General features: G+C 37.9%; 1 protein-coding gene across 1 annotated transcript in view; it reads left to right on the top strand.

Annotated features, from left to right (window-relative positions):
• The first annotated feature begins 7,452 nt into the window (after positions 1-7,452).
• Positions 7,453-21,581, top strand: part of TMEM30A (transmembrane protein 30A) — a 36,905-nt gene continuing 22,776 nt past the window's right edge. The window contains exon 1 of the mRNA XM_029944147.1: positions 7,453-7,813. Within this exon, the coding sequence (XP_029800007.1) occupies positions 7,577-7,813 (237 nt within the window). The 5' untranslated portion in view covers positions 7,453-7,576. The remainder of the gene's footprint in view (positions 7,814-21,581) is intronic.

The raw sequence follows: 21,581 nt of genomic DNA, 5'->3' as shown, positions 1-21,581 counted from the left end.
GGGAAGTTTCAGATGTTAGGGGTCTCACCCACAAGGCAGCTCTGTGGCCCCTTTTTGGAGGAGTGGAGCCCTTTGGTGCACATGATTTAAGAGCACTGGCCAAAAGTCATCATTTGTTTATTTTGTGACTTCCCAAAAGAAGGAAGGTCTCAAGCTTTCTACCATATTTGCTTAAATAAATTTGTTCTCCTTGAGCCCCGGGCTAGAGTCACTTTTTTGTTTCTGTTTATTTTTGAGAGAAAGAAAGCACGAGTAGGGGAGGGGCAGAAGAAGGGAGACATAGGATCCAGATTGGGCTAGCAGGGAGCCCAACGTGGGGCTTGAACTCATGAACCATGAGTGAGATAGTGACCTGAGCCCAAGTCATACATCCAACCGACTGAGCCACTCAAATGCCCTGAGGTCACTTCTAAAGAGTGCCAGGCTATTCTCCTGTGCAGAGAAAATGGAACAAGTTCCCTGGGCCCCATGCTCGTTTACAGTAGGGCACATTGCATCATACTGGGATTTTGTTGTTGTTGTTGTTGCATGTCATTAAAATTTACTTTTGAAATTTATATTTAATAATATCCCAAGGAACCTATAAAAGATGTCAAGCTTTGAGACCTCCCTTCAACTGGGGCAACCCTGATTGACTGTGCTGTTTCAGGCACATAGCAATCTGATCCACAGATAATGGTTGGGTCCCAGTTTCCTGGAGTTCCCAGATATCTTTTTTTTTTTCTTTTAAGATAATCAGTCCTCCTTTAGTTTCCCCTGGCATTATCTTCAGCATTTCTTTCAGAGAAAAGCATCTCTAAGGAGAAAATATTTTTTCCTTTCTCTTCAGTAGTCCATTTCCCATTATTATATTGCCATATATCGACTGGCATTGGTGTGCAAAGTTCTCTCTCCAGTTGGACTATAAGCTTCTTAAAGTCAGGACTTGTATATTCCTCACAGTGAATCTAAGATACTGGATAAATTTTAGCACAGAGCAATATAATTCCTTCTAGGGAGAGGCCTTTTCCCACTCTTCATCCAGCGGCCCTATCTCCTTTTCCCCAATCTTCACTGACCTTTTCTGTGACCACCTTCATATTCTCATTTTTGGTTTCTGGCTTCTAGGGCACATTTCTTTCTCCTCTTTGACAGCAAGACATATGTTTGGTCAAAGTGACAGGGTGTTTTGTAGGCACCCAATTACTGACTCCTCAAAGCGTTGCTCCTCTAGGAGTAGTACCTTAACCAAGGTAGTTTGTGCCAGATCTTCCTCACCAAATTATTCTGGCTGCTGATCCTTTCCTTGTAGAAACCTCTGTGCCCACTGAAGGTTTTAGATGCAGAGTTTAGATGCAAAGTATTAAACCAGAAAAGACTCTCTACCACTGATCTTATGGGAAGTAAGTCTCTCTGCAAAGACAAAGGGCCCTATACCATTTTAATAAGAAAAGTGGGTTCAGTCATTTTCAATTCACAAAGAGGCCAAGCATTGGTTCCCACATGGAGCATTGTTGCAAGTAGATAAGTGGGAGAAATGGACTATATAAGCTAATAGAGTATTTCCCAAGAATGGAGGGTATCAGAGATCTTGGTTTCCAGGGAAGCAACCTAACCCCTGAGAAAAAGCACATGATCAGCTAGGGTATGAAGTCCTGCAAATCATTAATAATGAGTGTAGTATAAAGTTCAACTTTCCCAAGGTTTTTTTTTTTTTTTGGATCCTATTCTTTCCTGCATGGAGAGCCATAATGTCATTCAGACCTTAGTGACATTTATCACAGTTTAGCTTTTGGCATCACAAAGAGGACGAAGTGTGGCATCTCCTATAACCCCTTGTGTACACATCTCATATGGCACAGAGAGACAGAGTACGAGTGGGGGAGGGGCAGAGAGAGAGGGAGACACAGAATCCAAAGCATGCCCCAGGCCACCTGAACCACCCAGGCGCCCCAAGAGGTTAAACATTTTTCCTGTATCTCTCTATTCTCATGGAGTAATAAGACTCTTTCTTCCTTTGCCTGTCCCCTTTAAAAACTAATTTCCCTATTATACATATAACATCTGTCAGTTGGCTATCAACTGAGAGATGGTAATGTCATATTTGAAGGAAAGACCTTATCTATAATTGATGGCCTCTATTGGAAAAATATATCCCATGGGATGTAATCAACTGAGAAAGTCTATAGAGTGGAAGTCTTAAAGTCTGAAATCATACTAGAGTTATATTTTTTCATTTAAAGAAAGTGTGGAATTATGAAAAATGAAACCTTATTTCCTTCCCCAAACAAAGCTCTTAGGCTGTCTACTCTTTCTTCTAATGAGACTAACCATTAAAATATCTTGTCTGACTCATGTTTCTGACTACTGACTAAAATCATTATTCATGAACTTGCAAAAGCTTTCATCACAAAACCAATGACCTCAGGCTAATCAGATGATCTCTCAGTGTGAAAATAAAATAATTTTCTTAAATGCCTAACTGAAAAAGTTTAATAAATACACAACATAAAAAGCAGGAAGAAGTCAACTTTAAAAGCAGTAATTTGCAAAGTCAGTTGGAATCAATTTCTGATGCAATAATTATTAACAAATTAATTATACAAATTCTATATCATCTTTTCCTAAAAATCATATCAGATAATTAACAATGAATATTCAGTTCCACCAAAGTCCTCTAAAGTAAGCTGCCATGATTAACTGAATAGAACAATTTTTCCTTCAAAAATAAACAAGCAAAAATACTACCCAGTCACTGAAAACAATTCAAACCATTTCCAATCTCTAACAACTTTCTCTTAAATCTATGCTGATAAAAACTATGGCACATTTCTTAGGTCTCTTTTTAACCTCCCTGAACATTGTTACACTACACATGCGAATGAAATGGCTTGAATATGGCTAGAAGCTAGAGAGCTAAAGCGACCCAAATACTCAAAAGAGTCTAACAAGCAAATCTTGCACTTTGGCTAAACAGTAAAACAACCAGTTTCAGTTTCCTCTTCTTAATTCTTCAAGTTACTCAATAGCTATGCAATATTTTTTACTGTAATGTTTCCAGTTAACTAGTTCAGTAACTTGAACACAGCAATTGAGCTAAAAAATAAAAAAATATTATAAAACTACCCTGCCAAAGGCTATTTATATATATCTTTTCAGATCATGGGGTTTGATCTGCTTTATCATTTTGGGTTTACTTTTATATTTGGGTTCATGCATTCATTGCATACTTATTGCATTGACCTGGTAGTTAGCATGAATCAGAATCATTTAGCCATATGAATTCTTTTACTAGGAATCAGCAAATGAACAATCATTTGAACAATACAAATGTTATGTAAATGAATTATCAATGCCCACACCTATACACACACAGTCATGCCTACAACTACAGTAAAAAAATTCATATACTGGTAATCCATTTTGAGAACAACAACTCTCTTTTGTTACCCTAGAAATGCTGAATAACATTTTCTTTTAAGAATTTCGACTTTATCAGATTAAAAACAAACAAAAACTTACCTGGTAAGGACTATCATAAAACAATGTATAACCAAGGAAACTATAAAATTCTGAGTCCCCTGAGATAATAATGTGGATGTAAAAAAACCCAAAAAAACCAACAACCAAAACACATTAGTTTGATAAAGCAGCATATTGTGATGGACAGTACAGAGAGGAAAAAGAACTGTAAGAGCAGAAACCTCTTTGACCTTGGCCAGAGCAAGTTCTTATTGGATATGGAAACAAGCAAAAATGAACTATAGGGACTTGATCAAGATAAAAGGCGTCTGCACAATGAAGGAAACAACAAAACTAAAAGGCAGACTGCAGAATGGGAGAAGATATCTGCAAATGACATATCTGATAAAGAGTTAGTATCCAAAATCTCTAAAGACTTAACTACTCAACACCCAAAAGACAAACAATCCAGTTAAGAAATGGACAGAAGACATGGAGAGACACTTTTCAAAGAAGACATCTAGATGGCTAACAGACACATGAAAAGATGCTCAACATCACTCATCATCAGGGAAATACAAATCAAAACCACAATGAGATACCATCTCACACCTATCAGAAGGCTAAAATTAATAGCACAAGAAACAACAGATTTTGTCACGGTCCCCTCCCTAAGGAAAGAAAAAACAGAACATCTCAAGGCAACCTTGCTATTTGCCTATGTGACAACATCCCTCATGACCTTGTAACATGAGACCACTTCATCAGACTGCATGTTTGTGTGTTACATATATGGGAGACAAAGAAGTAAGAAATATATAGAAAACCATGCTACGTGGTGTTTGGGGCTCAGTTCCTGGGGTAGGAACCCAACTGAGCAGTGCTGGCTGGAATAAAGTTGCTTCCTGGAAAAAAAAGCTTCGGTGTCACGATTCTCTGTGCAAGAATCCTACTACAAGGTGTTGGTGAGGATGTGGAAAAATGGGATCCCTCTTGCATTGCTGGTAGGAATGCAAACTGGTACAGCCACTCTGGAGAACAGTATGAAGGTTCCTCCAGAAGCTAAAAATAAATTACCCTACACTTCAGCAATTGCTCTATTAGGTATTTACACAAAGAATACAAAAATACAGATTCAAAGGGGGGTATATGCACCCTAATATTTATAGTATCATTATCAACAATAGCCAAATGATGAAGAGAGCCTAAATGTCCACTGACTGATGAGGGGATAATCATGATATTGGTATGCATATAGTGGAATATTACTCAGTCATCCAAAAAATGGAATCTTGCAATTTGCCATGATGCGGATAGAGCGGGAATGTATTATGCTGAGCAAAGTAAGTCAATCAGAGAAAGACAAATACCATATGATTTCACTCATATGTAGAATTTAACAAAACGAATGAATATACAGGAAGAGGAAGAAAAAAGAAGAGAGGGAAACAAGCCACAAGAGACTCTTAGTGATAGAGGACAAACTATGGGTTGATGAGGAGAGGTGGGTGGGGGTGGGCTGGATGGGTGATGGGTATTAGGAGGGCCTTGTTGTGATGAGCACTGGGTGTTGTATGTAAGTGATGAATCATTGAATTCTACTCCTGAGACCAATATTGCAGTGCATGTTAATTAACTAGAATTTAAATTTCAAAAGGAGGGAAGGAAAGGAGGGGGGAGGGAAGGGAGGGAAAGAACTGTAAGGTTATCATCAAGAGATTCTGAAAAAGGTAATTTCATCTATTTGGCCCTCATCTGAAAATGTTAGGAATCTAAGGAAGCTTTCAGTTTTACAACTCTGTTTGTCAAAATAGAATTTCTAATAAGAAAAAAAAGAGACAAGGAGTTAATTTTTATTATGACAAACACAACTAAAGAAAAAGCAGATAAACATATTGTTATTACTCAGATCACTAAAACAACAAAAATCTTAGGGCAAAATAACTGACCATTTACACAGAATGCTGAAATAGCAAATCTCTTAAGGAACTATGATAGTTAGTGGATGTGATAATACAGGCAGAAATGGGGAGGGAAAAATTGCCTTATGCTTTACATTTTTACAGTATGTTCAATATTGTTATACACAGTTTTACTAACCAATAGAACTTGGCAAAATTCCATGCCTTCTGTGATAGATGAATGTTTTCCAATTGAGCCTTGGGTTGAAAGTAAACTTGCATTGATAAAAACAAACAACAACAAAACTGACCCACCTATGTGAACAGTGCTAAGAATTTGAGAAGTACCAGATGTCATCCATATAAGACCAAAACCAAGCAAGCCAGTTATCTGCCAGATACTCAATTGGCTCGCATCTTGAGACTTGTAGTCATTTTGAAAATGTATTTAATTTTAAATTATGAGGGCAAACACTCTCTTCATTTCCCTTTCTTAGCTTACCTTACAAAAGGCATAAACACAGAGCCTGATGGAAAGTAAAGTTTGGGTTATTAAGTAAAGTTTGGGTATTTGTTTTCAGATGTGGATTTACTTTCTGGTCTGGGTTTCAAAGACTCCAATATAACGTGAATTGCATATAATTTTTAAAAATTTGGGGTGCCTGGGTGGCTCAGTCAGGTAAGCATCAGACTTGACTTTGGCTCAGGTGATGATCTTACTATTCCTGAGATGGAGCTCCCCATGGAGCTCTGCACTAACAGCTTGGAGCCTGCTTGGGATTCCCTTTCTCTCAGAATAAATAAATTTAAAAAATTACAAATATATGCTTATTGCAAGAATTTTGGAAAATACAAAAAAGTGCTAAAAACAACGAAAAAGCATCCTCCATCCAGTCAATGGGTATTATCATTATTTACTTTGTAGTTAGGTTTTATACTATTGAGGTATCATTTAGCTACCTTTCTTTTCTTTTTCTTTTTTGAGAGAGAGAGAGAGAGAGAGAGAGAGAGAGCGCGAGCGAGCGAGCATGAGCAGGGAAGGGTCAGAGAGAGAGGGAGACACAGAATGCAAAGACAGGCTCCAGGCTCTGAGCTATCAGCACAGAGTCTGACACGGGGCTTGAACCCACGAACCGAACCGTGAGATCATGACCTGAGCTGAAGTCGGACGCTGGACCGGCTGAGCCACTCAGGCGCCCCTTGGCTACTTTTTATATCAGGAGTATTTCCGTGGGTCATTAAGTACTTAGCAGTTTTAAGGTGTCTACATAGTATCTCATTTTTTAGTGTTGCCATAATTCATTGAAGTTTTTTGATTATCATAGTAAAATAAAGAGCTACAGCTTATTACAAGAGACTTAAATCAATGTGCAAAGGAGAAACGCAGACACAGAAAATAAGGTAAAAGTTCATATGAAGACCATTAATGGAGGAGAAAACAGCTTAGAGGCAAGATAATAGGGTTCACCATCCGGTCGCATTCTTATAGTACAAAAGGGTCACCCATCACGCATCTCACTTAATGTTTGCATCTGTGCCTTGAGTGGACGCTTATTTATTCAAGAGAAAGTCGCGGTTTTATAATCAAAGCAAACACTGCCAATCCCACCAGGCTCAAGCTCCGTTGGTGTGGTCTTTTAAATGCTCCGATACCCGTCAGACAGGGCCTCGTGGTAAGACAAAAACCTGTTTGGCGCCAAAGCCACCAGAAAGACTTGTCAGCAGTTAGAGGGCTGAGGAGGGTGATTTGGCCCCAATGGGTCGGACCTGTACTCTAAAACGGCCGTAGCCATGAAAACCACCGCAAGAGTTAGGTGAGAGCAGACGCTTCAGCGCGTGGAGCAGACGAGCGTATGGCGTAAGCGTCGAGACAGCTTCGCTCCCAGGCCCGCGCAGGCGCAACGTAACTCCACGCTCTGAGGGTTGAGGCCCTCACTTTGCCGTCGCTGGGCAGACGATCAGGGTGCTTCCGCCTCTTTCCTGCCCCTTCTACCCTCCTCCCCTTTCCCCTCCCCTTGTCCCTCGGTCTTCTCCCTCCTTCTCTCCCTCCCTCTAGCGTCCCCAGCCGACTCCCGCTTCCGGTCGCCGGCCGTTGGCGGAAGGGTGTCCCGCCTCTTCCGCCTTTACAGCGGAGGAGGCGGCCGCAGCGGCGCCTGCGCGTCTTCTGTCAGGGTCAGCAGGCGGGTCCCCTGGGTGGTCCACCTGCGCGTCGCGGAGCCGCGCCGTGGGGGTCGATGGCGATGAACTATAACGCGAAGGATGAAGTGGATGGTGGGCCCCCGTGTGCTTCTGGGGGCACCGCTAAGAACCGGAGGCCGGATAACACGGCCTTCAAACAGCAACGGTTGCCGGCTTGGCAGCCCATCCTTACGGCTGGCACGGTGCTACCTACCTTCTTCATCATCGGCCTCATCTTCATCCCCATTGGCATTGGCATCTTCGTCACCTCCAACAACATCCGCGAGATCGAGGTGAGGGGAGGGAGCGGCGGTGGGAGTTGGCGCTGCTCTGGCGCGGGGTCCTACCGGTCCGCTCCACTCCAACCTCAGCTACTTGGAGGTTGACAGGCGGGCTCCGCCCTCCCCCGCATCTGCCCTCTCTTCTGTTTCTTCTTTTTCCTTCTGTGTGTTTTCTGTATTTACAGTTTTGTCCGAGCTTCCTCTTGGGATTTACAGGGTGACAGACGGAATGGATGTTTAATGCAGGGGGTGGGTCGGGTGAAGAACGCCCCTTTAATGCCCAGTTTGTGTGGTTCGGTCGGGATTTTCGTCTCCAACAGAGGTTAAAAAAAAAAAAAGTAGAAAAGAGTTATGTCTAAATGTAACTCCGGTAGAACTGACGTAGTCAGAGTGTCATTACTTGTGTGGGGATTCCAGAGATTAAGACGTTGGCCATTGTTAGAAAAGGAGCCAGAGTCATAGAGGTATTGATGATTTTTATGTAAAGAAGTTGCTGTGTTACCAGGTCACATATTAGGACATGTAACCGAAGTGAGCACAGAACTTTTCATTTTGGGCTTATAAATGCTTTTAGCTGTAAGGCGTGATACAGGTAAAAGGTAACCAGAATCTTCGATTCTGGTTTTGCTTTTAAGCTGCGTTTAATAACTGTGCGATACATCGCTCTAGTACCCGCCCCCTTCGAATTTAAATTTGAAGAAGAGTCAAGGGCAACACGGAGAGAATTAATTGTACACTATCTATTGAACATTTTATTGTTATAAACATGACAGAAACTTGGGAAGGCATCTTGACTGTCGGAGTGGTATCACAGTATCTTCATCTATCTGTAGTGGTGTAGATACTGGAATGTAAATGCTTTGTAGAGATATCCAGTATTAAAATCTGCTCCTCCTCTTGTATATCAGAGGGTATTTTTATCTGTTTGGAAGGGCAAGAACTGGTACCTTCTCTCGGTTCCTTCTGCTATTAGGTTATGCCATTTTTATTTTAATTTTATTAAATACTTTACATACGTGCGTGTGATAATAGGACTTTCAGAGTAATTTTATTTCAACTACTGGAATAGGCATAAAGGTACCTATTTTACAGTATAATTTATGATGTTACTTCTAAAAACAAAATCAGTATATCTTTAATTTAATAATGCTCACTTTGATGTTACTAATAGTAATAGAATAGTATCAATAGCATAGTTTTTAAATCTTTTACTAAAAATTCATTTTTGGCTTAATAACTGGAGAAAGTGCTACAGTACATTTCGTCAGCATGTATTTTTATTTGTTTTATCCTTTTTACCTCCCTAATAGTCCTGCACATATAGTATTTGTTCGCCCAACCACACTGGGATCACACATATCGGGAGATGAGCAAAGACAGTGTAATGCAAGGGCTCGTGGGTTCTGGATTGGAGTTAGGCAGAGTTGGTGTTAAATTCCAGCTCATCTACTAACTAGCTCAGTTTCTTGGAAAACAATATGTCCAAGCCTAAGTTTCCTCACCTGTAGAATAGGTGAATGATACCTGTCTTATAAAATGTGAGAATTAGAAACAATATAGGTAAGATTCCTGGCACTAAGTTTTTACAATAAATAGCTCCTCTCAATATGATAATTACTGATCAGGAAATGAGAAAAGGAGTTAGAGAAATTGACATTTGTTACTGAACTATCAGAGTATCGTAAGATTAAGACATAAACCTAGATGTCTTGATTCTTAGCCTTAGTCTTTTATACTACACTAAAATCCTTAACGCAATGTTAGTAGTTAAGTAGTAGAAAAGAATTTAACATTAGAAATTTGATCATTTTACTTAAAATAATAAGATGGAAGTAGCAACGATTTGGAATTTTATATGAGTATTTACCAAATTATCAGAACTCAACTTCTGTTAATATTTATAATACTATGAAAATAAATATTTACTTTCTTTAAAACTGTTGGGTTCTGAAATAAGTAAGATTCTTCACACTAAATTGTTGTTGAAATGGAAATGTCTTAAGCTGTTATGTACGTGATTCTGAATCAAGGTAGCTGAGGAGTCTCCTGCGCCTTAGTGTGATGAGAAGGGCACTGAAGATTCAAGGCATTAGAGTTGAGTCTCAGCTCTGTTACTTGAGTTTGTGGTCGTAGGCATATTTTTGGGTTGCAGTTTCTTTTTCTTGAAGAATCAAAAAGTTCAGACTAGGTGATCTCTGAAATGCTGTTCAACTCTAAAAATCTATGACTTCCAGCTTTAACGTGATATAAAAAATGCTGCATTTTCTTATTGTATCACCTTTAGAACCAGAGGAAGTGAAGATTGGTAATGATTAGGAATTTTGTACCAATGTTGACAGTTGTGTAAATAGAATAAAAATTTTTTTTTTAATTTGGCTGTTAAATATGTAGAAAATTGGTTCTGGAGTTGATGGGAGATATTAAAAAAACTAGGGAACATACATGCCTGTTTCTGCCAGCTGTCTGCCTTTTGTTAGCCACTAATTTAGGTTAAAATATGTTGAGGGTCATTAAAAAGTAAATGGGTAATGAGAAGTTCTTGCCAGTCTTTACACTGTAAGTTGTTCACACCTCTTTAGCTTATTTTCTCAATTTTGAAAATTAAAAAAATTATTTTAATGTTTATTTTTGAGAGAGAGAGGGACAGAATAAGAGTGGAGTAGGGACGGGGCGGGGGTGGGGGTGCGGGTGCGGGAGACACAGATTCTGAAGCAGGCTCCAGGCTCTGTGTTGTCAGTGCAGACCCCAACATGGGCTTCGAACCCACTATCTGAACTGTGAGATCATGACCTGAGCTAAAGTTGGACACTTAACTGACTGAGCCACCTAGGCACCCCTCAATTTTGAAATTTTAAGAACTTTTATTGCTGTATTGCATCAACTTACTAGATTAGAGGAGACTTGTCAAATAAGAATGCTTTTGTAATTTAGCTTAAAGTGCTGATAAGTTCAGAAATTCATATGTTTTAGACACAAAAATCAGTGGGTCTTTACCTTTCTCCCAGAAATGTTATATTAAAAAATTACTTTTGTAAAGTACATTGGACTACCCTGAAAAGGGTATAGAAAAAATATTTTTAAATTTTAATGCTTATTTTTGGCAGTATTATTTTCCTAGCTCTATCCTGTTTGGTTTGTATATCTTGTTTAGTTGGTTTTTAGATTTTCCATCATCTAATTCAATGAAGGTATTAGAAAACTAAAGTTGTTATTTATATCATTCATAAGAAAATAGTTTACATTTTAATATCTCACTTAACACTAGGGTTTAAGATCTTCATTTAAGATTAGCAGCAAGCAATGAATATTTCCTTTAATTTGGCAGTTGTAAGGGTTAGCCACATCCTTTTATGGCAAAAATAATGATTTTCTAGTCTAGGGCCCTTGTTGGTGAGGCTGAGATATTTCTTGAATAGAGTTAACTTGAGAAAGGCAATGAGATATTCTTAACTTTTGCAAAGGCATTTATCAGTGTGAAGTTATATAGTTTTAAATTAATGGTTAGAATCAGATGAGGACATTTTTCAAAGTAATATTCAGAGTAAATTTAAAAACTTAATATTTACTTCAAATTAATATTGTCAAAAGGTTCAAGATATGTTTTCATTAAGTTTTAGTGAGAGAGGACCCTTCTCACCCCCTTCCTCCTTGCTGCCAGCATGTTTAATAGAGAAATTCCGACTCTCCTTTGCTTTATCTTATGTCATTTACTGCCCTCAGTTATTTAGTTCTGGTTATTTTCTGTTTCCCTAATTTCTGATAAAAATATTTTTATCTGTTATTTGTCCTGTGTAACTTAGATTCTTACATAATAAGATTTTTAAGAGGAATAGATTTCTCTTCTGCATTTAATATTATTCTTTGTGTATGCTTAGCTTATAGCTAAGAGTCACAGAAAAATAAGTTGCTGTGTAGAAATGATTGTTAAAGATAATGTTAAGAAGTTTAAATTTTTGATATTCAAATGAATTGCAGCTGCTTAGAAGCTGACTCTTGGAAATTAAGAGGTTTGTGGTGTTTTGATTTGTTTCTCAAGTAACTTTAGTACTTGGAACAAGGTATGACAAAGTAAATATGGCTGACCCAGACCATTTTGTAAAGCTCAGGAACAGAGATGGTCTTATAAATGAACATTTGCAATTGATTTGATGATAGGGAACACTAACTTTGGATGTCACTTATGTGAAATATTATCCCCCCTCCGAAATAATTTCATTCTTTTTAGTAGACCTATACTACCAGAATATTGTATTCAATTGTGATTATTGTATTTTGAATTTCATCAATAAAAATTTGTGTAAAGTTGTTTTCTTTTGTTATATAGGAACCTATATAATATCCTTGACTTTGCTTCTTGATTTGCAAAGTCCAGAGTGTTTACTTTCTGGCCCTTTACAGAAAAGAATTTCCTGCCCTTGACTTAGAGTTTTAAAGAAATATACAGGCAAATTTAGCATTTGTTAAAAAAAAATAGCAGTGTTTAACTTACACATTCTAATCCTCAGTTATCTTTCAAGGTAAGTATAATGATCCTTGATAATTGTTTGCTTTCATACTTCTTTGTACACATTTAATAGATGTAAAGTACCTTAGCTAAACTTAACATTAATCTTCACTCAGGTGATATCATTCTTCATTTTTTTGTCACAGTCAGATAAAGTTCAAGCTACATAAAAAAAATTGCCCTTTGAAATTTTTACTTAGAAGAAAAGATTCCAGATCAATTCTTTAGCATGTAATTATTATTTCAAAGGGGTACTTAAAATTTCATTTTAAAAAATTAATCTAATTAATACTTAAAATGATTTACCTTATTACTCAGCATTTTGTTGGGTGACCTGTTTAGGTCTTAACATTGATTTCCTTTAAGACAAATTTGCATTCAAAAATGGAAGTTTTCCAGTCCTTCTTATATAGTGTAAAAACTGCATGTCCTTCAAATTCCACCTTTCCCAGCACATTAAATTCAGTTTGTTTCTTGGGAAACAGTTTTGCTTACAATGGTAGCAAAACAAAGCTGAGAAATATGATAACTCTTAAACTAATCTAGTCATCTGTTCTAATTTACCTCTGGTTCCTTGTTTTTGTATTTAAGCTAATTGGCAAGTCTACAGTTTATCATTGTATTCTGTATGCTTTTGACATTTAATAAGTATTAATTTTTTAAAATAAGGGAACTGTAGTTCCTCTTCCTCCAGTAGCCTCTTTCTTTCTAGGATAAGTTATGGACTTTTGTCTTTAGTATAAATTTTTCCCTACCTTTACTGAGGTATACAGTTAACAAATAAAAATTGTATATTTTAAGGTTTTCAGTGTGATGGTTTGATATATGTATATATACCTTATGAAATGCTCACCATAATCAAGCTGATTAGCACATCTGTCACCTACAGTTACCTGTTTAAAAATTTGTGTGTGTGTGTGTGTGTGTGTAAGCACTCTGGTGAGAACACTTAAGGTTCACTCTCTTAACAAAGGATGTGAAATGACAACTTTTGGAGAGGGTGTTGAGAGAAGAGAACCCAGTGGAATGTAAATTGGTTATGACCATTATGGGAGCTCCTCAAAAAATTAAGAAAGGAGCTGGCATAGGATCCCACAGTCCCACTACTGAGTATATATCCAAAGGAGATTAAATTAGTGTCTGAAAGAGATATATCTACACTCCTATGTTCACAAACTGTGTTTATATCCTACAGATTTTATTACAATCTGGACATGAGGACAAGCTACCCTTGAATTTTAGCTGATCAAGGATATAATGGGTTTTGATGGTAAAAACTCATAGGCTGAATTAAATTTATCAAGAGTTTTGATTGACATTGAGCGCATTCTGTATGCAAAGTGCTCTTCTGGATATAGTGAACGTTAGAAAAATGTTTGTGGACAGAACCTCTTTAAATTTTTTTTTTTCTCAAGCAGAGAGCCCTTCTTAAGTAGCCTAGAGTCTTTGGGGAGGGGGGAATAGAGGAGATTATACATGTAAAAGGAAAACTAAGCATTTCTAGGTGAGCAGCACAAATAGAATATGCCTTAATATTTCAAAGGGAGATAAGATCACATTTTCAATAACCATGGAAAGGTTTATGGTGGAGGTGGGCTTTGAGCTAGAACTGAAAGGATAAATTACACTTCTAAATGAGAAGTTGGATTCATTCCAAGAAAGAAGATTAATATGAACAAAGGTATAGTGACAGGAAATCAAAAGGTATAGAGAAAATCAGAATAAGGGCAAGTAAGCCAGTGCTAGGTTGTGGATAGACTGGAGTATTTGACAATGAGTATATAGAACTAGGGAAGTGACATGATTGATACAGTGTGTATCCATTAGGATTGGGTTCAAATAATGAGGAATTCAGATTTTCATGCTCATGTAAAAATCCTTTAGAAGAACAGTTTCTGGCTAGTTGTAGAGGTTGTTTTACTGAGTCCTTACTGCATCTGGTTTACTGCTCTGCCATTCTTAGGGTTTGGATCCAATGCTGACAGTCGAGAATGGAGGTAAGAGTTCTGTTGTCACATCCCTTCCCAGGCTGGCACTATGAGAGAAGGGATAAAGAGCAAAGGGATAAGCCTTTTAAAGAAGGTTCATGGAAGCTGCCACATACTGTCTCCACTTAGTAACAAGGCCATATGGCTGTGAAGGAGACTACAGGCTAGACATGTGGTCTTTATTTTGATAACAAGATTGGGGTGTGTGTGTGTGTGTGTGTGTGTTTGGGTTGGTTTTGTTTTTAGAGAGATTGCTTGTCTTTTTTTTTTTTTTTAAGTTTATTTGTTTTGAGAGAGACAGACATAGCGCAAGTGATGGGAGGGGCAGAGAGAGAGGGACAGGCTTTGCCCTGCCAGAACAGAGCCTGATGTGAGACTCAAACTCATGAAACTACAAGATCGTGACCTGAGCTGAAACCAAGAGTCAGATGCTTAGCTGACTGAAACATCCAGGCGCCCCTATTTTTTTTTTTTAATTAAGATTTTAAAGTTTGGTGCAGTTAACATACAGTGTTATATTAGTTTCAGGTATACAGTATAGTGATTCAACTAGTCTATGCATTACTTATTGTGCATCATGATACATGTGTTCTTTAATCTCCACCCGCTATTTTACCCATCCCCTCTACCCAGCCCTCCCTCTCGTAATCATCACTTTGTCCTCTATAGTTAGTAATTGAAATTTAAACTATGGAAGAAAGGTAGCACTGAAGTTGAAGTTGTAGGATGATAGGAGTCTGCAAAATTGGGCTATATATAGGAGGATTTGTCTAGTGGCAATAAGTTGGCTAGATGGGAGCTAAATCATCTTGTATGGGTCTAGTAGTTTAGACGCTAAAAAATAGATTGCATTTTTATATTGGTTTTAGTATTGAGTTGAACTTGATCATAGTAAAAGGCATTATGTGTTGTTTTGTATGTGAAAAGCAAATCAGGTATATCACTTTGTTGATAAGTTTTTGAAAAATAATAGAAGGAATATTGAATATCATTACCTTCCTCTTTATTCAGCCTTTTTTCCTTTGCTGTTCAACATATAAATGTGTTCTAGTTCTACCTCTTAAAAAATGAAAAGTCCTATCTTAATTCTGTATAGTAATTAAAATATTAATGTTTGAATGTTTACCATGCTTAAAATTTTACGTACAGGTGTCATTTGACATAGTGACATGTGGTTAATGTTATTATCATTCCTTTTTTTTTTTCTTTTTAAGAAGGGGATGTTAACTCTGAGATTAAGTCGTTTGTTAGTCACATAGCTAGAATTCATATCCTAGCACTCTTACCCTTTGTTTTGATTCTTTTAGGTGCTGGTTTGTATTATTTTTTTTCCACACAGTCTGTTTGAAAAGAAGATTCCACACTTGTTGATAATGTCCATTCTCATCTTTCATTAACTTACCCCTTAATTCACTGTACCTGAAGTCTATTGGATAGTTGGATCTAAAGTGCTATGAAGAAAAATGAAGGAAAGAAAGGGAATAGGAAGGGTTGAAGAATGATTGACAATTTTAAAGAGAATAATCAGGGAAGGCCTCAGTAAAGTGGTATTTGAATAAAGATCTAAAAGAAGTCGGGGAATAAGCCATATTGATAACTGAGGGAAGAATGTTCCATGTAGAAGAAATAGAAAGAGCAAGAGTTCTGAAGAATGTGTGTAATAGGATGTTTGAGGAATAGCACAGAGGCCAGTGTGGCTGAAGTAGAGTGAGAAGTGGGGAAGAAGAGTAGAAGATGGAGTTAAAGTGGTAAAGTAACGGGGTGCACGTCATATGGGACCCATAAGGATTTTGGAAGCTGTTGAAAAGTTTCACACAGATTGGTGACATGATCTTAAATATGGTTAAAAAAGTCATTCTGCCCATGATATGGAGAATATTACCTGGGGGATAGGAATAGAAGTGGGTGTGGGGAAGCAAGAAAGAATGTCCTGTCTTCTTCAGAGTTCTTCTCGCTGGACTAAGAATCAAACTGACATGAGATAATCCAGTTTACAGTGTACATATGGGGAATCCATACAGACATGGAAATTCTAAAAACAGGCAAAATGAGATTTATATGTCATAATAAACTAAGGGGAAAGGATAGGGGTTTGGAACTTGAAAGGGAAGAAATGTAGTTCACAGAAAGTTAATTGGTAAACAAATGTTTGCTGGGCCAGTCAGAAACAATAGGGCATAGAAGACTGATCAAAGAGGCCTTGGTAGGTTCCTCCTTGTCTACCATAGCTAGTTCATAATATAATGCAGTTATCTATGGTCATAGCTCTTTTCCTGGAGCAGGTCCTCTATCTAAGTTATTTTTAGGCAGTTGTGGGGGAGGTAATAACCTTTTCCTGAGTCTGCTGGGTTTTGATGGCTTTTTAACTCCAAGTAAACTTTTATTCAGAGTGGCCCATCTTGGAGCAACTTGCCCTTGGCCTCTACACAGGGAAACCAGATAAGGGTCTATTGCAGTAATTCAAGCAGGAGGTGATGGTGGTGACAGAATGGTTGCAGTGAAAACAGTTAGATTTAGTATATGTTATGAAACTAGAGCTAATAGAATTTTCTCAGGTAGTAGACATGTTGGGGGTGAGAGAAATTGTAGAATCAAAGATAACTTAAAGATATTTTGACTTGCATTGGAAGGATAGAGTTGTATTTATTGAGATAGTGGAAGACTGTAGGAGAAGTTTTGGTGTAGTAGAGGTTTGCCTGTGAGAAGCTGAAAAAAGGTTCTATTTTTGACTTGCTAGGATGACATCCAAGTTGGAAATAATGAGTAGGCAATTGAATATATGGGTGTAGGGGGAAGGTTGAGACTTTGGTTGCATATTTTGAAGATTAATTAGCACAGATGATAGGTAAAGATAAGATAGAATGTAGTCAAGAGAGTGGTTATAGGGCAAAGAAAAGTGAGAGCGTCTAGACAGCCCTGAGTCACTCCAGTGTATGTAGAGGTTGGGGAAATGGGGAGGAATAGCTAAGGGGATTGGAAAGGAGCAGCCAGTGAAGTAGGAGAAAAACAAGGTGAGTGTGGTATCCTGGAAACCAGTTTTGAGGAAGAGCGTGTGAACAATAATAATGCCCAGGGCTGCTGCTTGCTAGTTCATAGGAAGGGAGTATTGAGAGCTGACCTTTGTATTAGCAACATAAAAAGCATGGGGAACCTGTCTTAGAGTGAATGCCATCATCACCCACCTTGTTTTTCATACCAGAAATCCTGGAAGTCAAACTAATTTGTCATCGTCCCATCTCTAGGTACTAAGTTCTATAGATTCTAGAGTCTACATTTTTTGAATCTGTCTTTTCCTCATTTTTACTGCCCTTTGTTTGTGTTCTCAACATTTCCCACCTGGATTATTGCAGTGGCATTCTATATTCTTTGCTTCTAGTCTGGTATTTTCTTTTTCTTGTTTTAAAAAAATGTTTATTTATTTATTTTGAGGGGGGAGTGGGGCTAGGACAGAGAGAGAGATAGAGGGAGAGAGAGAATCCCAAGCAGGCTCTGCATTCTCAACACAGAGCCTGACATGGGGCTTGATCTCATGAACCATGAGATTATGACCTGAGCCAAAATCCAGGCACCCCTAATCTGGTATTTTCTTTAGTCTTTCTGTACATTACTGATAGGGTGATCTTTTCAAAATACTATATTTCATTTTCTTGCTTAGAGTTTCTCCTATGGCTCCCTCTAGTATTCAGGCTAATGTTCAAATGCCTTAACATGGAATGTGATTTTCTTTATGCTACCATAAATACTTCTCTAACCTCACTTCCTACCACTTCTCTACCCTTTGCTCTAGTCATAGCAGACAATTATAGTGTCTGGAATGTAGCTTGCTGCCAGCTCTTCCTGAAATGTCCTTTCTTTTCTTATTCTGCCATTTTTTTTCAAATTTTATTTCTGTCAACATTGTGGGAAGTGTGCCTGATTCCTCCCTTTTTTCACCTGTATATATGTTTCTCAGGTTCCGTAAGTAACTTAGCTTATGGCCTGACATTATCAAATTATACTTTCTAATTATTAACTTGCCTTTCTAGTTCACTAATTTTTTTTTGCAGTATGAACAATGTATTTTTTCATTATGTTTTTCCATCCTATAGCACAATGCTTGGCATCTAATAAGGGGTAAGATGTTTTAATGAGCAAATTAATTAAACTGAGTACAATCAAGAAATTTTAAAACAGTTTATTGATTATCTGAATGGTACTGTGGGTCTGAAAGAATTATTGAAATTAGCCAAGGAAAGTGTTATAGAGTAGAAGATGGAATTTATATGATATGATTTCTATTGTCATGAGCACCCTATGAAGGCACACACGTAAGTTGTCTCTTTCCACAGTGTCAGCTTTATTCAGTCATAAAACAAAGTTAATCACAATTATAAAGCAGGTTCAGGATTCCAAACTCAATATTATATCACCACATGATTAAACTTGGCTTCTTAAACAGCACACAGAGCAGAATATAAGATAAACCACCCAGAAAACAAGATAACAGAAGGATAGAGGAAGTTAAAAAGTCAGCCTGTGAATGCGCAGTTGGGATAAGACCTCATCTGGTCCAGGTGAGCTCTGGGCACTAAACTGCTTGTTATGTTCAAGCAGTGAAGGATCTCAGTTCTGTTTGGAGATAACTGGGCAGAGCCTTTGGTGGCAGTTGCCTTTTTTAAGTGGTCAGACACAGAAGTCAAGTCTAAAGAGTGACATTTAGCTGCAAAAATCCTCCCCCTTTTAAAGGAATTTAATCAGTTTTGGACCCTTGCAGACCTCTGGTTCTGCTTATTATCAGTTCTAGAGTGTCAGCTGATGCTGGTCCTGGCAGTGTCTCCTAGCTGCAGGACCTTTAACTACTTGCATCATTGCTTGACACAGGCCTCCTGCTTGTCATAAGAAACTCCATTTAGCTGTCTACATCCATCCATGTCTAAAGACAAAACAAATTTGCTTGTTGAACAGTAACCTAGATAGTGCCGAAAACTTAGCAAATGGGTTGATTGGCAAATGTTGCAGCAAAGGGGGGGGGTGTATGATTTTAAAAATGGCATAAAATACACTTGCTGCTCTGCACACCAACACAGATTTTTTTGAGGTTTATTTTAAAAGTAAGTGCTACTGTATACATATTAGTTCTGAAAATTTGGAAGCCAGAGACCAACCACCAGTTCCATAGATTTGTAGTTTAATTTCTAAAGTTAATTGAAATTTATTTAAGGATGATTATATGACATTATAGCATCTAATAACATTGGTTATCAATACACTAAGTTGGCTGTTCTAAGCTGTCAGGTTTCACATTATATATGATTATATTTAGTGGGGTTTTTTTGTTTTTTTTTTTTTAGTTTATTTATTTTGAGAGAGAGAGGGAGGTGGCAGGAGGGTCAGAGAGATAGGGGAGGAGAGAGACTCCCAAGCAGGCTCCACACTGTCAGTGCAGAGCTCTATGCGGGGTGGGGGTTGAACTCATGAGATCATGGCTTGAGCCGAAATCAAGAGTTGGACACTCAACCGACTGAGCCAACCAGGTACCCTTAATTATATTTAGTTTTAAAAAATTTTTATAACTTACTTTTACTTAATTTTTTAGAAGATATAACATACTTTTTTTTTCTCTCCCTTTAAAAAAATTAACATGAGGTCTCAAAGTTGATCTGTAGTAGAAGCAGTGAGAGTTAAATTCAAGGATACTAAATATATAGCTAAGAAAGAATTAGCAGAACTTGAGCGCTAGTGCCAAAGTCGAGATTTTGAACTTAGATACTTTGGGCAATGGTGATGCTTTAGCCAGGGCACAGGGGTGCAAGGGCACCTGGCTCCAGGGGTCCTAAAATAGATCAGTTTCAGCCAATGGCCACTGACAAAATCCAAAGACAGAAAAATGAGTGGTGGTGAGACAAGGAAGGAATTTTAGTGTGCTCAGCACCAGGGAGAGAGCGAACTAGTTTCCCAAAGGCTTTCTCCAGAGTGCTGGAAATACTTCTAGGTGTATGTAAGGGAAGTGCAGGACAAAGGTCCGTGGGCACATGCAGGTAAAGGCCAGGTCTGTCAGTGTCTTGCACTCAGTCTTGCAGACTCTTGCTGGCTCAGGGCAGTCCTTGTTGCTAAAAGGGGGGTAGTTTCAGTGCCCATCTCAGGGGACGCTTAGCCCAGAGGTCTTTAGCTTGAGTTAAGAGATAATCTGGAAAGAACTTAACCAATTAGAAACTACAGACTGAGGTCAAAATGGGGATTAGTTGAAGTCCTTTTTCAGTACCATTTAAAGATATCAAAAAAAGTTGGGTGTAAGATTAAGGGATTCAATGAATCATTATTGATTTTTTTAAAGTCAAATTTTTAGGGAAGCACAATCAAAAAAAGATTAAAAAAGAGTAACTGTGGAAATGAATTAATTTCCAAAAGATCACCATAAATTTGAAATAGAGATGGTCAGAGTTTCAAGTAGGAAGGAAGAAACTCTACCAAGGGAATACATCTAGGAAAATAAAAATGGGACTGAGGGTGTTGATAAGACCAGTGACAATTTAGAGAGGGGAGTATAATGCATGACACATGATACAAGGTAGCATGAGGAGGGTATTGTCAGAAAGTAGCGCTTGAGACGTAAGTAAAAGCCACTAATATTTGGACATCAATAGTATGACTATACAAAAACAGTACTTTGCATAGAAGTGATCATGTATTTCCTCAAAATAGAAAGCTCTGCTTTATTTATATTAATTTATCTGTTCCTTTAATCTGCACTTTTATGTAGGTTGGAACATAATTAGCAAGGCCCTTTTCATTAGTTTCATCTTAGGCAGTTTTTATAACTTGATACCTTATAAGACTTTTAAGGGATAGACTAAAACTTTATGTTGGAATTAAATTCTTTTTGTTGGTAGAAATGGGTTAAATCCCATACATAAAAACGTTGTGTTATAAAATTCTATTTCAAACTGTAAGTTAAGATGGTCCTGCAATGATATTGTCAGGGAAGAATGTCTGCTACCCTTCAGGGTCCTTCTAGTTGAACGAAGAATCAAATTGACCTGAGACACATCAACAGGAGAAAATAAAATTTGGTAATATACTACAGGGAATCCATACTCTCATAGAAATCCTAGCAGTCAGGCAACATGATGCTTATATATGAGCTAAGGAGAGGAGTAGGGGTCTGAGGATACAAAGGACAAAGAGACCATTAGCAGGAAGGTGAAAGGAAGTGTTTGCAAAGCAGAGTTTGGGTGCCCTGTTGTGTAGATAAGTTTCTTAGGTAAAGAATCTCTGTTAGGTTAGAATTTCTGTTAGAGGGGCGCCTGAA

Source organism: Suricata suricatta, chromosome 7 (assembly GCF_006229205.1).
Source record: "Suricata suricatta isolate VVHF042 chromosome 7, meerkat_22Aug2017_6uvM2_HiC, whole genome shotgun sequence".
NCBI classification, from domain to species: domain Eukaryota; kingdom Metazoa; phylum Chordata; class Mammalia; order Carnivora; family Herpestidae; genus Suricata; species Suricata suricatta.
This window is presented reverse-complemented; position numbering and strand designations above follow the sequence as displayed.